Source organism: Mycteria americana, chromosome 4 (genome assembly GCF_035582795.1).
Source record: "Mycteria americana isolate JAX WOST 10 ecotype Jacksonville Zoo and Gardens chromosome 4, USCA_MyAme_1.0, whole genome shotgun sequence".
Lineage (NCBI taxonomy): Eukaryota > Metazoa > Chordata > Aves > Ciconiiformes > Ciconiidae > Mycteria > Mycteria americana.
Window position 1 is genome coordinate 7,015,634 of NC_134368.1, and position 16,796 is coordinate 7,032,429.

At 45.9% G+C, this 16,796-nt stretch overlaps 1 protein-coding gene across 1 annotated transcript; it reads right to left on the reverse strand.

The window, feature by feature from the left end:
- Positions 1-1,439: 1,439 nt before the first annotated feature.
- On the reverse strand, positions 1,440-16,466 carry LOC142408575 (histamine H2 receptor-like). Its single transcript, XM_075499146.1, has 4 exons — positions 16,351-16,466; positions 15,941-16,229; positions 3,460-3,636; positions 1,440-2,339 (listed from the first exon to the last, which is right to left on the reverse strand). Exons 1-4 carry the CDS (start codon positions 16,367-16,369, stop codon positions 1,664-1,666), a joined length of 1,161 nt encoding a protein of 386 aa, XP_075355261.1. The 5' UTR covers positions 16,370-16,466; the 3' UTR covers positions 1,440-1,663.
- Between the last annotated feature and the right edge of the window lie 330 nt (positions 16,467-16,796).

The following is a 16,796-nucleotide window of genomic DNA, read 5'->3' on the forward strand; positions in this document are numbered from 1 at the left end:
CGCTTCCATGTTGTTATTGGAGTCGTTGGAGCTGGGAGATCTAACCCACTCCATGAAGAGTCATTTGACAGGAGTACCAGTGTTGCAACCCCAGGTCAGGGCTGTTTCTTCTACCAGGCCCATGAGAGAACTTTTTTTACCCTTGTACCAGGGTCTTCAGTAGCTGAGCTGCTCTAGGCAGTAGCTACTTGCTTTTTGCTACACCTCTGAGGACAGCCCTCTGCTACCTTTGAACTGGAAGAGCAGAAGGACTGAGGGCTTTTACTAATGCCCCCTTTTTTTAATTTATTAACAAAGTGACATTCTTCACCTCTCTGAGTGCCTCAATCTGGTAGTTTTAGCATTAAATGTTAGCCTGGGTATCTTTCTGCTGTGTTTGCTCTGCTTTGCAGGCTGCAGAAGCCTTGCCTGTCCCACGTAGGTGACTGAGCGCTCAGAAAAAGCTATTTCAGAAACCATCCTTGAAGTGTTTCATGTCCACAGAAGATGAGTCTAAGAGCAGGCTCTGAGTGCAGTGACTCTCCCATGTAAACCAGCATGAGACCCCAACAGAACCGTGCCGGGGGAAGTGATGGCTGTTGTCTGAGTAGTCACCAGCCCTCACGTGACCCCGCTAGAGAAAAGCTGTGGTCCTGGGGGCTCAGCTCCTGCTTTTACTGCAGAGACATTCGGGAGCAGTCCTGCCTTTTCAGGGTAATCCTTCAGTGAGGTACTCCATGGCCCTCCTGCAGGGACCCCGTGCTCTTTGATGCTGTTTGAAGTCCAGACAAGCGCTTGGGAGTAGTAAAAATAATCATTCCTATTTATCACGATTTTTTTTATGGCTGTGTGGTCCAGCAAGACTCTATAGCTACACTCATAGCATGAAGGCATAGACATCACAGTGCAAAACACACAAGTAAGTAATAATTCCTCTTCACATCCCCTCTTTGGCTGGTCTTGGTCACCTGTAGCTCCCTCTGAACCCCCTGGGCACTCAGTGCTCTCGGTGTTACAGCAAGTCTTGCTCATCTCCTGGGGTCTGCCACATAGGATATTCCCTTCCAGAATTAATAAGGAAACTCACAGATAATTCACAGAAAGCCACTAAAAGCTCTGAACCTCTCGATATTTCAGAAGCAAGTGAGTTGAACCCTGGGTAACAGCCCAGACTGCGGAGTGGTGCCTTTGTAAAGTGACCTCTACTCTTTGACCACATCCCTCCTAACTCCCATACACAGACTGACACACGTGGAGCTACTAAAATTGGTCAAATTTGTGATGTAAGCTGCAAGATGAGAGCTACCGTGGCTTTATAAGAAAGAAATACTGTCCCGCCTTATGTTGTAGATCACCAGGATGTACACAAAGACAAGTTCACATTATCACACTGATTATTTTTTTTCCCCATCATGAAGATTGAATTTGTCTTAGGAAACGCTCATTAAAAAAATAATTACCCAGGAAGGAATTAGCTCCATTAGTTATAACAAATTACTCCTAAAATATCAAAGTTTCTCATTTGTAAAACTGTGGAAGATGAAGAAATGCATCGTTGTCGTATGTCCCCAGCTGTAATATTCCAGCCCCTCCTTCCCCTATTTTCCCACCCGTTATTTTTCCATTAGGATTTGCTCTGGCACTTTTTGTACCACCACCTCCAGCAACCGATTCTGAATCGCTATTACTTGGGTTTGCCCTTCAGGGCACCATTGGGCACTGGCACCGTAATGCTATATTCTAGGTCTGGAGCAGTCTTGGAAAACGTGGCTATGGAAACCATGTCTTCTCCAATGTCCACCTGAGACCTGTGCCTGCAAATGAGCAGCTTCTTCAGGGCCCGTTGGAAGTCCCGGTTCAGGAAAGCATAGAGCATTGGGTTGATGGTGGAGTTGCAATACCCTAGCCAAGTGATGATCTTGAAGGTGTCAACCAAGACCGTGCTGGTGGAGTCGGTGCCTCTGGCAGCGAGCCAGACGTTCAGGACAAAGTACGGCAGCCAGCACAGCACAAAAACTGAAATGATAATGCTAATGGTCCGCGTGGCCTTGTTCTCCAGCTGCAGATGGTTCTGCCGCTTGCTGTTGGGGTGGTAGTGAATCTCCAGGGTCTGAGACATAATACGAGTGGCCTTGAGCCGTGAAGCTCGGTAGATGAAGAAATACATGCTGCACATGACCATGAAGGGAATGAAAAACGCCAGCGCAGAAGCCACGATGGCAAAAATCCAGTTGGTGACAAAGATGCATTCTCTGCCTGCATCGAAGTCCACCCCGGGGATCTCGTTCCAGCCTTGCATGACGGGAAGGAAGGAAATGAGGGAGGAGTATACCCAGACCATGCAGGTCATCGCGATGCATCTGCGAAAGGAAAGAGATGGGGAGGGGAGAGAGGGTCTGAGTTATTCTGAGTTGAGAACATCCAGTACGATTCAGTCCCCATGGTAACCCGTGTGGGATATCCCTGCTCAGCGGTCCCACAGGGCTTGGAGAAGGGAAAAAGCCGGGGTACAAGAAGTCCATACGTGAATATGTCTTAACGATTGGGTAATTGGGTCTGTGGTTTACAGGATTGGGGTCAGCGTAAGGGATGCTCAGAGCTGGCTGAAAAAAGAGGAGGAAAGGTTTTACAGAGGATTTTTGTTAACATTTAAAACAACAGCATGTAGATTTTTCTATTTGGTTTCAGCTCTAATATCTGGCCATTATCTTATCCTCTGAGGAGCAGTAGGGGTGGAGCTGATGGACACTAGATCCTCAGTACCGCTGCGGCACTTGCTCTGCTGTGCGGTGCTGAGGACCTAGTGTCCGTCATGGCATGCCGCGCAGCTCCCTCCTCGTTTGGCGACTGCCCGCGCTCCACAAGTCGTACACAGCAAGAGTTGCAGTGGGAAAAACATCCCCAAAAGAACCTGAACCCACCTTTTAAAGCACCCCGCGGCTGCAGCATCTTCTCTGCCCACCCTCAGACAACTTTCCCCATCATGTAGTCCTCATTTCAATGTTTCACATGAAACCTTGACAGGAGCTTAGAAACTCATCCTGTTTTCTCCGCATCTCCCCCATGAATATCACGTCAGAAAACGCTGTGAGTTTAAGAGGGGGAAGGCTACTGCTACATGCATTCTTCTGGGTGTCATTTCCCCTAGTCCTTGGGGAAATCCCCATGAAATGCCTGCAAAGGGCAGAAGTTGTAGGTACAAGTCAGCCCACACCACTGCTTTCTACCCCATTTTGCAACCCATCCTTAACTCAAAAAGTGCTTTCCCAGGAGCACCATCAAACCAGCTCAGCTGTTCTCCTTTTCCCCTGCACCACATTAAAAATTTTCTGCAAAGTTTTAAATGGTGCAAAGATCCTTTTGCCACATCGCTCTGCTTTTGGGCAGCAACTGCCAATAGCTCGTTTGGTCCCTAGTCAATATAGGCCATGGCCAAGTAAAAATTTGGAGGGACCCAAAGTGAGGAGCAACTCCACTCACCTGCCACGGGACATTCTTCTTGAATAGTGGTACGGGGTCACCACGGAGCAGTATCTGTCCAGGCTAATGAAGCACAACGTGACGATGGACGCGGTGCAGAACATGACATCAAAGGAGATCCAGACTTTGCAGAACAGCTTCCCGAACAACCACATCCCCGTCACCTCGTAAATGATACTGCCAGAGAAAACGGGTAGAAATCGAAGCTAGAAGGACTGATTTCATGCATTTCTTCAAGATTCCACTGAGGTAACATCACATTTTAACACAGAGGTACTAAAGAGGGGTGTGCAGCTCAGTTACACAGCAGGGATTCATCCTCAAAGTGCAACCCAAGGCAATAACCCACGTGGGGCGTGACTGAAGAAGACCAAACCTATGCTTCTTGCCTGCACTCTGTTATAAGAAAGTGCCTTGAAAGAGGTCCTTTGCCCCTCAAAGCTCCCCAAATTTACATCTGCACAGCTTTGTTTATCACAGCTTTTTCCAGTGCCCTATGCAGCATAGACTTTTATGATTTCTGCCCAATTCCTGGGGCATGGAAGATGCTCCCTCCTCCAAAAAACTCACTTTTCATCTGGTCTCATGCTCAAAACTAGAGGATTTCAACTCTTGGTTAAAAAAAAGAAATCCTAGGAGGAAGCCTATGCAGCTTCTATGTTATGTAGCTCACAAATGCCTCAGGGAGGTAAACACACCGAAGAAAAGCAGACATTATGCCAAAATTATTTCTAACAAAGTCAGGAGGGGCCTGTAAGAAGTGAGCAGCGAAGGAAGGAACATATGGCAGCTGTAGGAAGGCTAATGCATGTTTCTATAGCATTCAGTTAGATGCCATTCGCTTCCCCTTTCTTTCACCAGCTTTCTGCAACTCCTGGGGTGCTGCTGACATAACCATTGTGTGAATTTGATGTGAAAGGCTGAGTAACTACCTAGTCCTGCAAAGCTTTAATTATCCTGTAACTTCACAGCTTGCTGGTCAAATACAGTGAAAGTAGGGCTCTTGTGCTGCAGTGCACTCAGGTGGGCTCTGCCGTCCAGCAAGGGCGGAAAGAGTCAACTTGATGTCAGAGGAGTTAGAAACCAACCCCTGCTCTGCATCTAATTAGCAACAACTCATTAAAATTACTTTATGAAGGTTCTTTTAGAGCACAACTAATGTAAGTGGGTACGGTGCTGGCTGAAGGGCCCCAGCCCTCGTCAGCTTTTTGTTATACAGGATGTTACGCAAAAATTCAAGCAAACGTTAATCTACAGCAGAACCTGTCTCTACACTGTGGTGGCCTCCACGTGGCAGCGTGGAGGGTCCCACTGTGCACACATGGAAAGGTTGCATGGCTCGTTTTTAGATGGGGAAATGAGACATGCAGAAGTTGAAGCACAGGTCCAGTAACGGACTTGGGTGTCTTGGTGCCACTCCTGAGAAGCCCTCAAAGCCTGTGGTGTGAGCGGCCATCCAGAAGTGGACCATGCTGCTGTCATGAACATCCCTGCACACAGGTCCCAGCTGAGCAGGTACCTAGCTCCCATCAGCGGCTGGTGGGATGCTCCTGACCTAGCAGATGTTCTCACAGCACAGGGTAGCGGATACCTGTTCCCTCTTCTCTGATGCATAAAATCTCTGCAGCCTGGAAATGATGCTGATTAAAAAGGAATAATAAAAGCCCAAAGAAATGCACAGCATGAGCAGAAGCGAAGTCACCTCCGTGTTTCACTTATGCTTGCAAAAGAAAAGAGTAGCTGGAAATATTCAGCCTGCAAACGACTGGGCTGGCTGGAGTACCCCGACGACAAGCTAAGCACAGCTGAACTGCTCCTGCAAACAAGCCAAACCAGGAACAAAGCAGAAGTCTTACTCCTATGAAATTAAGGCACCAGGCAACAAGATTGGTTTTCCTTTCTATCACAAAACCTCTTATTCCTGAGCCAAACTGGCTCCTGAGATCATTTCTTTTCCTTCTCTTTTGCATGTGCTAACATGCCGACTGAGGAGCAAAGTGCAATTCAAAAGAGCAATGTAGATATGAAGCTGAGACGGTGGGAAAGGTGTGGACCAAGAGCCACCCCATCAGCAGGGCTGAACAACTCCCGATGGAGATGGCAGGGTCCCTTCCTCACCACGTGGCCCGCCAAGACCTGGAAAGGCTTCACACCAGGCAATGCTGGAGCATTCAGGAGGGGCACAAAGCGTTAATCATGTTCTGCTCTTTGTTCCCCTTCGTACTTTTTTTCTGTTAAATGAGACATCAGTCTCCGAGGTGGGCTGTTTTCCCTCTGGCTGCATAGCAAAGCCATTGGTTTTCAGGGAAATCCTTCCCCGCCTTGTAATGCCATCCTTTACCCCCCTCTACAATCCTTTGATTGGACAAAGGGTAATGGTTTTAAACTGAAAGAGCGTAGATTCAGACTAGATAGAAGGAAGAAATTTTTCACAATGAAGCTGGTGAAACACTGAAGCAGGTTGCCCAGAGAGGTGGTAGATGCCCCATCCCTGGAAACATTCATGGTCAGGCTGGACGGGGCTCTGAGCAACCTGACATAGTTAAAGATGTCCCTGCTTACTGCAGGGGGGTTGGACTAGATGACCTTTAAAGGTCCCTTGCAACCCAAACTGTTCTATGATTCTATGATCTTTCTCCTCCCCTCATACTCTTCACAGCTGTGGTCCCCTCCTCATCCCTGTTGTGCCCTTCTTCTCCTTTATTGTTGGGCATGAGAAGGCACAGACAGATTTCCCAATGAAACATATTTTCAGCTGCTGCTTCTCATTCCTTCCATGCCTTCCTGGGAGCCTAGAAGTAGGAAATGTCCAATTTCCTTCCTCTTTTGTGACAGATGCACTTGTGACTAGCAGCAGTGTGGTACGGGCTCCAAAGGAGGTAAGGCCTGAGCCGTGGCCGGGCCAAGAACTCCTCTGGTTCCAGTCTGTTCTCTGAGAACCACAAAGGAGCCGAGTGGCACGGAGAGCATCGATGCATATGAGCTTGGAACACCGATCATGCGATTGGCACATGAATAGCGGGTGGCTTTTCCAAGACTCATTTATCAAGGAACAAAGAAAGTTGTGGGTACAAGGAGCCTCATGCATACCTTTCCTATCGCATGTAATTCGACTACGAGCCAACCACTTTATCCCATAACTATGACAGCCTAAGTGAGCCTTCTTTGAGCTCTCCCTGCTCGGCAGCGTGGCTGCATGGCGGTGATGTCCCCTTGAGCTGGGACTCCTCTCCAGGTTGCTCCTCGAGGCAGAGAGACCTTTTACCAACGGCAGATCCTTGCTAAGCGACCGATACTGCCCATAACCTTGTAGTACGGTAACTTGGATTTTGTCTTGGCAACTTTGATTGCATTGATGAATTGATAAATTTTGCATCTATAATCCCTTAGGCATAAACCGTTGTCCAAGTCTGAGACTAAGATTGGACCTAGCTGCACCTAAGCTCCATCGGGAGTTTAGAAAGCAAGGGGGTCTACTCTGAACCTCGTGACTCAATGGGAGGGTCCTCCATACCCCTTTGTATCCCTGGTCTCTCTGTGAATCATTCTAAGTCGAGCGTAACCCAATTTTCCTTTGTGTGTTTCTTCCATGCAGTAATTAATAGAGTGAACCTTGCCATCGGACTTGGTTAAATCGCACTTTTACAACGTCATGTTAAAACCACTTTTGCTAATACCTTTGATGGTGATTTTTTAAGTGATCTAAATCACTCATTTATGACAAATTGGCATAGGTGGCAGGATGGCAAGTCATATTACTGATTACTTATGGAAGTATGGAATAAGTCTGATTCCCAGCTTCTCAGAAGAATGCTCTTGTGATAATTGGCATGATTGGGAAACTGAAAGAACAGCTAAAGGTGGCCAGAAGGCGTATAAAAGACGGAAAAGGGAAAATTCCTCCCCCTTAGGGATGAATTGCAGAGCATGAGGCCAAAAATCAAGTAATGCCAGGATGGCAATTGGGCCTGCCTGTCCAGCAAGTGGAATCCTATCAATGGATAAATAATAATGGCCCATATATTTTGATTCCAGTTGGGCCCCGACGACAATTGGTAAAATTCCTAACAGATACGGGAGCACAAATATCAATATTAACACAACAGGATGCCGAGACGCTGGGTGTATGACCTGGATGGCAAAGAGTTAAAATTACCAGAGTACATGGAGCAAGTGCTATTTTCCAAACTGTGAAAGTTAATTTATGGCTCCTGGGCGAGAAGCGCATGCTGTCTACTCGCTTTGCAATCAAAGATCACAATGAAAATATTTTGGGTTTTGACATTTTGAACGGCCAAACCTGGCGCCTGCCGGACGGCAGTGTGTGGTCCTTCAGTTCAAATATCATCCCGAACCCTGATAAAAATCGGGAGGCTACAGTGCGTGTACTCCGCACAGCCCCTGCACTCCCTGATTCAAAAGTTACTAATGTACCGCAATACCCGATTTCTGCTGCGGCACGAAACGGAACTTCTGAAGTAATAGCAGACTTAGAAAAACGGCACATTATTTCCAGAACCCACTCCCTGTACAATTCACCAGTCTGGCCAGTCCAAAAGCCGAATGGGAGATGGCGTCTGACAATTGCTTATTGGCGCCTAAATGCCAACACAGCTCCGCTAACGGCTGCAGTACCTAACATTGCGACTTTAACAGCCACGCTACAAGCGGCCGCACACCCATGGATGGCAGTGCTAGGTGAGAAAGATATGTCCTTTACGGTCCCCTTGCAGGAGGAAGATAAAGAGAAATTTGCTTTTACTTGGGAAGGCATGCATTACACTTTTAACAGGCTCCCACAGGGATATAAACATTCACCCACGATTGCTCACGCTGCGCTTGCTGAACTCTTACAAACAGTCTCGCTCCCTCAAGATGTGAAACTATACCAATATATAGATGATATCCTAATCGGAGGGACCTCCCCTGAAAAGGTGGGGGAAGCGGCGGCAGCAGCGTGGCGAACGCTACATAAAGCGGATGTTGAAATTCCACCCGAAAAATGTCAGGGACCAAATAGAGAAGTACAATTTTTAGGTACTTGGTGGACCGCGGGTAGTGCAGCAATCCCACCGGACACCCTAAGTAAAATAGAACAGTTACAGATGCCCCAGTCTAGGAAAGAATTACAACAACGTATGGGTTCTTTAGGGTACTGGAGAAAACATGTACCTGGATTTTCTATCATTGCTCACCCACTGTACTCACTGTTATGAAAGGCAAAACCGTGGAAATTGAACCCAGAATACGGAGAGGCAATCAAAACTATACAGAAATTAAAGACATATCAGTCACTGGGGCCAGTACACCCCCACGACCCTATTATAGCAGAATGGGGTTTTGCAGAACACCGTACGTATTGCAATCTATTCCAGACCAGGCCAAGTGGACCAAAAAGACCTTTAATGCTTAGCTCGACTGCATTTAAAGAGACAGAACAGAGATCTTCCGAATGGGAAAAGGGACTTCTGTCTTTGCTCTGAGCAGTTAAACAAGTTGAGAAAATACACAAGGGGCAACCTGTTCAGACTAGAGAGCCATTTGATTTGCTAATAATTTGCTAAAGAAATAGTCCTAAAAGGAACTGCTCCTCCAGAAGGAATTGCACAGAAACCCACCACCAGAAAATGGTGTGCCTACCTGATGGGAGTAGCAGATGAAATGCAGTTGACTGAAGGACATACAAAAATTTCCAAATTACAAATGCCTGTAAACACCGACCCACTAGCACTAAAACAGCCATTTAAACCTTCACTGATTCTAAATGCACCTCCCCTCGCTGAGAAAACACCCACCGAAGGCATTTGGTTTACCAATGCCTCAGCGCAGAGGGTAAACAGCAAATGGCGGCATAAAGCCACCGCATTCATGACTACCACTGGCAAACAAGTAATAGAAGAAGGTGAAGGTAGTGCACAAGTAGGAGAATTAAGGGCAGTTGTTCTAGCAGCACAAAATAGAGCAAAAGTTATCTACGTCGATCCCTATGCTGTGTGGGCAGGTGCCACACCATGGCTTTATCAATGGGAAGCCCTAAACTGGGAAGTAAATAGATCCTCAGTTCGGAGAACTGGAGACTGGCAATTACTATTAAATACAGCTAGACAAGCACCATTTAAACTAGGATGGGTAAAAGCCCGTGTAAACAATGACCAACCAGCCACAAAACGGAACCAACAAGTAGATGAATTAGCCAGAATTAGGGGAATAAAACCAGGAGATACGCCAGATCCCAAATGGTACCGACGGGGGGAATGGTTACAACAAAAATTAGGCCACACAGGCTGAGAACACTTTATTTTGCAGCCCAAAGCCGAGGTTGGCCTCTAAACAGGAAAACATGTGGAACCAACCTTATAGAATACCCCCAATGTAAACTGAAGTTGCAAACAGATCACCCTGCTAAAACACCGCCCCTACATATTAATGAGGGAAAAACCCTATGGTCACATGGCAAATTGATTACATTGGACCCTTTAAACCTTCCTCGGGATATCGGTACATCCTCACAGGAGTAGAGGTCATCCCAGGCCTAATTACGGCAACTAAATGTTGAAAGGCTAATGGTCAGAGCACCATTGGGGGATTATCCTCTTGGTTTTCAGGGCTACCAACCGCCGATGTCATCCAAAGTGACAACGGCTCACATTTTTCCAACAAGGAAGTGCAAGCATAGGCAAAACAGGCAGAAATTCAGTGGGTATTCCATACCCCCTACTATCCTCAATCCAATGGGATGGTAGAAAGAGCTAATGGCTTATTGAAAAGGAGCCTTAAGGCACACGAGGCCCAGGGGGATACTCGACTTTCCAGAGTACTTCATCAATTGAATAATCGGTATGGGCCCACTGGGAGCCCTGGGAGCCGAGCATTCTTTGCAAAAACTGGACCTGATGCTCCACCTCCTGATGAAAGAAAATATCCAATAGCTTTACAGCCAGGACAACCCGTCGTGGTAAATTTACCACAAATTGGACTTGTACCTATGACTCTAACTAAACCTCGTAGCCCACTTGCCTGGGAAGCTACTGACAGCAGTGGTGCAAAACACAGAATTAGTGCACAATGGATTTTTCCTTCTTTCTAATGGGGTAACCTGTCCGGAAAACCCCACCGAGACCAGTTTGTTTTACCCTTTTATCTTGCAGCCTCCTCCAAGTGAAAATAAGATACATCGGCCTACGATGAAGATTTCGATAATACTTGCTTCCCCACGAACGCCCACCTGTCTCAACTTAACTGTCAATGAAGAAATCAGCCACAATTGTGTCAATAGAGATAAGCCACCCATCTTGTTACTAACAGACAGCAATATAAACGTGCCTTGTAAAACACGGCTACCTGTTAAAGAGGGATATATATATGTTATGATTATTCACAATAACTCTTACATACCATATACAAACTGCTGTAATGTCGTCATTACTCAATACATGACATAGTAAAGGAAGATTATGATGTTAAAATGCCACGCAGATGGAATGCTCTGAAGGGACGCAATGTAATACTAGCAACTAACCAATGGCTCTTACCTGATGTATCACCTCAGTGGGAAAGAATTAATGAAAAGGACCACCAACTAATTGTGAATGCACTAGATGCAACCCAGATTAACGTCTCTCTCGCTCTTAGTTGTATTCAAGATCAATTATGGGTACAATCTACTGTGGCAGCGATCGTAAGAGAAGGTGAAGAGGGCACCTTACCCACCGACATTCGAAAAGTAATCTGGGATAATGCAACTGAATTTGAAAGGGAATTCCAATCCTGGTGGCATCTAGTCAATTTTACCTATGACCCCACTGACAGTAAAGCCACAGCTTTTGTTCTAACAATACGCAATGCTTCGGTATACACCATATACCCAGTCATTGCACTGGGACTAAATCACAGCGGAACTGTCCTCTATCCGTTAGAACACAGAGTATGGGCCCAACAAAATGGGAACAAATGTCAAACTATTGATGTTGATACATGTGTTGTATGGGAACAGCAGTGATTTATTTGTGAAAGTAATACCATTAAGGCCCAAGACATTTGTCTTGACACAGAACAACGTGTTTGTCATTTTGAAATACATCCTGACGAAACCCCTGAAACTGTACTTATATATGTTGGAAATGGACATGTTTGAATGAGAACCCTTTGTGATTCTGTATTTATAGACAACACCACTGTAGAGACATATAATCACTGAAATATCTATATTTGTAATTTTACCAAAATTATGGGATGCGACTTTATCTATTCAGCTCCTGTCACAATGCACCAATTGCTACAATCTAACTATACATTGTATCAAGATTTATTGCCTACTATTGGAATGAATCTCCCATTGGTGAGAAAACTGTTGCAACATGATGACCTGAACCAATTGCTAACTCGAATTCGACACAATGGACAGAGAACCCTGATTACCAGCCACCATCATGCAGAGGAGAGACACCATATCCTAGAAAGAGTGAAGAAAGATGGAGAACATCACTGGTGAGAATGGATGGTCCCCAACAGCAACTGGAACTTTGAATTTAATGCTGCATCTAGTTTTGTTAGTTTTAACCTTATTATATTTATTGCTTATAATCATTCTGTATATCAAAGTGTGGCAAAAAATGAAACAAATTACATCAATCCAGCATGTAAAATGCATACTATCAACTGATTCTGTATGTAAAATGGTATATAACTAACATTAATTAGGACACTTAAACTAAACAGCTTACCAAATAATTGGACTCTTACCAGTGATCTACAATACACCACATATTTATAACATAGAGGCAAAAGGTAACCGTACTACCACTCTACGAGTCGATAAAGTGGATTGACTGTAGTCACGGGGTGGAGTGTGACGGATGCACTCAACCTCTTAACCAAACTAGCAGCAGTGTGGTACGGGCTCCAAAGGAGGTAAGGCCTGAGCCGTGGCCGGGCCAAGAACTCCTCTGGTTCCAGTCTGTTCTCTGAGAACCACAAAGGAGCCGAGTGGCACGGAGAGCATCGATGCATATGAGCTTGGAACACCGATCATGCGATTGACACATGAATAGCGGGTGGCTTTTCCAAGACTCATTTATCAAGGAACAAAGAAAGTTGTGGGTGCAAGGAGCCTCATGCATACCTTTCCTATCGCATGTAATTCGACTACGAGCCAACCACTTTATCCCATAACTATGACAGCCTCAGTGAGCCTTCTTTGAGCTCTCCCTGCTCGGCAGCGTGGCTGCATGGCGGTGATGTCCCCTTGAGCTGGGACACCTCTCCAGGTTGCTCCTCGAGGCAGAGAGACCTTTTACCAACGGCAGATCCTTGCTAAGTGACCGATACTGCCCATAACCTTGTAGTACGGTAACTTGGATTTTGTCTTGGCAACTTTGATTGCATTGATGAATTGATAAATTTTGCATCTATAATCCCTTAGGCATAAACCGTTGTGCAAGTCTGAGACTAAGATTGGACCTAGCTGCACCTAAGCTCCATCGGGAGTTTAGAAAGCAAGGGGGTCTACTCTGAGCCTCGTGACTCAACGGGAGGGTCCTCCATATCTTTTTGTATCCCCGATCTCTCTGTGAATCATTCTAAGTCGAGCGTAACCCAATTTTCCTTTGTGTGTTTCTTCCACGCAGTAATTAATAGAGTGAACCTTGCCATCGGACTTTGTTAAATCGCACTTTTACAACGTCATATTAAAACCACTTTTGCTAATACCTTTGATGGTGATTTTTTAAGTGATCTAAATCACTCATTTGTGACACCTTTGCACTCTTAACTGACCAAAACATAGCGCCAAATTCCCTCTTTCTCCTTGCCAAGGAAGAGGTCTCTACTCCAGTTATAGGGGATGCTATCAGTCTTACAGGGGGAAATTACAGTTGCCGAGACACCTACTTGTCTTTGCTCTTTGCTACCGCTCCCTCCCATCACTCAGATTGCAAATACCACATCAGTAGGTGGGAAGCAGAAGTAACAAGGACGCTGCATAACTGGAAATGCTTAAACTCCATTTAGAAGAAAAAGAAGAAATTGAGGACAGATATTCCCAAGCATGAGCTGAATGTGGAGACACCAAAGGAGTCATCAGGTGGACAACAGGCAAATTCAGAGAGGAAGCAGTGATAGCAATTATCAGCTAGAACTCACTCCAAAGCAGGAGTTGTTCAGCTTTTGTCTTCTTTGAGCAAAGGGGGTGCTGCCATTCCTGGGTAAGATGGGGGTAACGGAGAAGGTGGTCTCCTGGAGGGATGGTTGGAGCGGGTGGAAGAGCAGGTGATGCTGTGCAGTCCCAGAGAGGAGCCCTTGAGACACCTGGGCGGGATTGGGATGACCCCTCATTTCTGGGCTTAACGAGAACATGGAAAGGAGAAGAAAAATAGCCCAGGGAAATGCCAGGTAGCAGAAAGATTGTTGCTTTAGCTAACCTTTGGTGTCTGACACACTGTTTTTCTTTCTAGGAGGCTGAAATGGTCTGCTGCATTTTACTGTGGTGACCTCGTCCATGCAGTGGGAAACATCAGAGCTTCTCTTGGGAAAAAAAAATAGCATGTGCTACTGTCAACAGGAGCACGTGGATTGTTTCTGCATCCCCTCTGGGCAGGGCAGGGGGAACCACGTTGTTTTGCAGGCAAGCCCAGCTCAGGCCCTGCAGACTCCACCATTCCCAGTTGCAGCCCATCTCCAGCCCAGTTTAGCCTGGTAGCTGGAAATGGGGAAGGAAGTGGATAGCCAGACTGCTGCAGCCATGTCAGCCAGGTCCTCACCCACACACCCACTCAGAGCTGCTGGCCATCCTCAGGGAACAAGATCAGCCAACCTGGACCCCCTTCCCACCCCCGTCTGGCAAAGAGCCGCTTCCACAATCCCCTCTTTCCAACATAGAGCAAAACTCCCACTTCCGTCAATACAAATGTCTTGGTTAAGTCACTGCCCTCATTCCCACCAACCTGAATAGGGTAGGAGAGGTTAGATCATCGTACAACTGAGCTGCAAACCAAGCCCACAAGGCAGATATTGGTAGCAGCAGGCGGAGGGGAGAGAGGTGAATACAGATGGATGATTTCAGAACCTGAACTTAAAAATTCACCAAGCTTAGAATTGGCAGCAATATTTTTTAAAGGGCACTATTAACTGCTTTTTTTTCACCTGACACTATAAACTCAGTTTGTAATTGCTTGTTGGGAAAATATCTTTTGGTGCCAAATTTAAAAGCGTAGGCAGCCCTGTGAGAACTGAAGCACAGAACATGAAAAGAGTTCAGCTTCTTCCTATTGCTCCAAGAACACCCAAATAGGGCAACAGCACCAAGCAGCCCCCCGCTTTACCCAAACCGACGGCCATTTTGCAGAACAAGACAGCCAGAGCCTACAAGTAAACTGGTTTCTGGATTTGTTTTAGCCAGGTAGTGAAGCTCCTGTAAATATAAACCTCAAGCAGGGAGAACTCCCCTCTGAAGTGCCCTCTTCCTCCATTAAATACAGGGGAAGCCTAAATTACCCTACTTGTACTAAAATCGAATCCTTACATTCACACAGAGAGAGGGGAGATGGCCTTGTCCCCATGTCAACACTGCCAGTTATCAATGTGCAATACAGTCAGGCAATAGGGGCAAAACAATTTCCCCAAGTGCAGCGAATCCCATTTGTTATCTCACTGCAGACTGCAAATCTTCCAGTCTGTTTATGCAGGCAAAAGATTTATTTCGCCAGCTTTCCCCATGAATTCCACCGGTACATTGTCTGAACCAGAAGGAATAATCAAAATTCTGTGTTTCACCAAGAATATGAAGAATAACATCTCTGCAATAGCCTTTCAAGTTCAGTAATATGAAATAATCTGTTTTCTTACACTAGTAAGAATCTTTTTTACTTCTCCCTCCCACTACCAGAAAATAAAAGATAAGGTTAAAGAAGTGTAAAATCAAAAGCACAGAATTTAACTCCACTGATTTCAATAGTCATTTCTGACTGAAAAAAATGAGGTAAAAATATACTCTGTGATTTTCTCTACCTTTGAAACACTAGCAGGTCAATGCAGTCATTGCACTTAATGCTGACACACCAGTGACAGTCCTCATCTCGCATTCCCCAAACACTCAGGGCATGCAAAATCATCTAGCAACCATGTTGGCCTCGCATGCAACGCAGAGCTAGTCCTGGAAGAGGGGACTCATCGCACTGGAGCCACCAGAAAAGCTGGATATCTAGTTCAGACCAGCAGCCAGGGTCCCTCTATAGCCAAGAGGAAAAATGCCCTTGGGAAGTCTCTCTCCATTCCTTATAAAGGGACCCATTATAATGGGTAGGGAAACTGAGGCACGGGAGCACATGCAATCACTGACCCACAGTTAAGCTCTTTGGAGAGCCCAGCCCTAAGCACAGCACGTGAACTTCTAGCCAGCCCTGCTTAAACAGCAGCCATTGAGCTAAGAGAAATGACGTTGCACGCGCACACCGCCTTCTGATCTTACCTTACAAGCACTTCTTACCTAAAAGGCATGACCAGACAAGCTACAAGGAAATCTGCCATGGCTAAGGACATGATAAACATATAGGTGACGGTGCGCAGCCTCTTTTCCACCACCGGGCAGATGAAGACTACCGTATTTCCCAGGAGCGTGATCAAGTCAATGAGGGTTAGTATCAGCCCAATGACCACCTCCTGGAGGCCGATCCCTGCCCAGTTGCCACCTCCTTTCACAAAGGAGGAGGCAGCAGAGGAGAAATTAGAGAGCCAAGATTCATTTTTGTCCATCAGCATCTTCCCACTGTTAAAATCTGAAAGAGAGGAAAGGGGGGGGGGGGGGGAAGGACTTTAATACACATGACTTGGAGGTCTAGGAAATGAAGTACAGAAATAACATTTATGCTTCATTTACTTCAAGAAGAATCCACACACCCTGCTGTGTCTGTGCCATCACCGTCCCATGGTTATCAGTCCATTAGAAGTGTCTGAAATCCTGAGCGTAAGGATAAATATGCAGCACTGGCTGAAGTCCTTCATGGCAATTAAAAGCCCTCCTGTGAACGAAAATGCATCATCAGGTGAAGCGTGATACAAAAAAAAAAAAAAAGAAAGAAAAGCACTGAGGGCAGAAAGAGGACAAGTAAAACCAAAATCCAAAGTTAAAGCAGCTCTGCTAAATCCCACTGAACAGCATGCCATGTCCACAAAATATGGGGGTTGCAACTAGATGATCTTTAAAGTCCCTTCCAACCCAAACATTCTCTAGAATTCTAATTCTGTGATTCTATATTCTCATTATCATCTTTGCCACCCACAGACTGGGTGAGACTGCTTGCCCAGGCTGGCTGCTTTTGTAACCCCACTTTTCAGTACCTGCT

Excerpts from the sequence above, each read along its gene's own strand:
- LOC142408575 (XM_075499146.1), bottom strand. Across the intron at positions 3,637-15,940 it reads TGTCTGGTCATGCCTTTTAG|TATCATTTACGAGGTGACGG; the intron begins GTAAGAAGTGCT and ends TTTCTCTGGCAG. Across the intron at positions 2,340-3,459 it reads AGAAGAATGTCCCGTGGCAG|ATGCATCGCGATGACCTGCA; the intron begins GTGAGTGGAGTT and ends TTCCTTTCGCAG.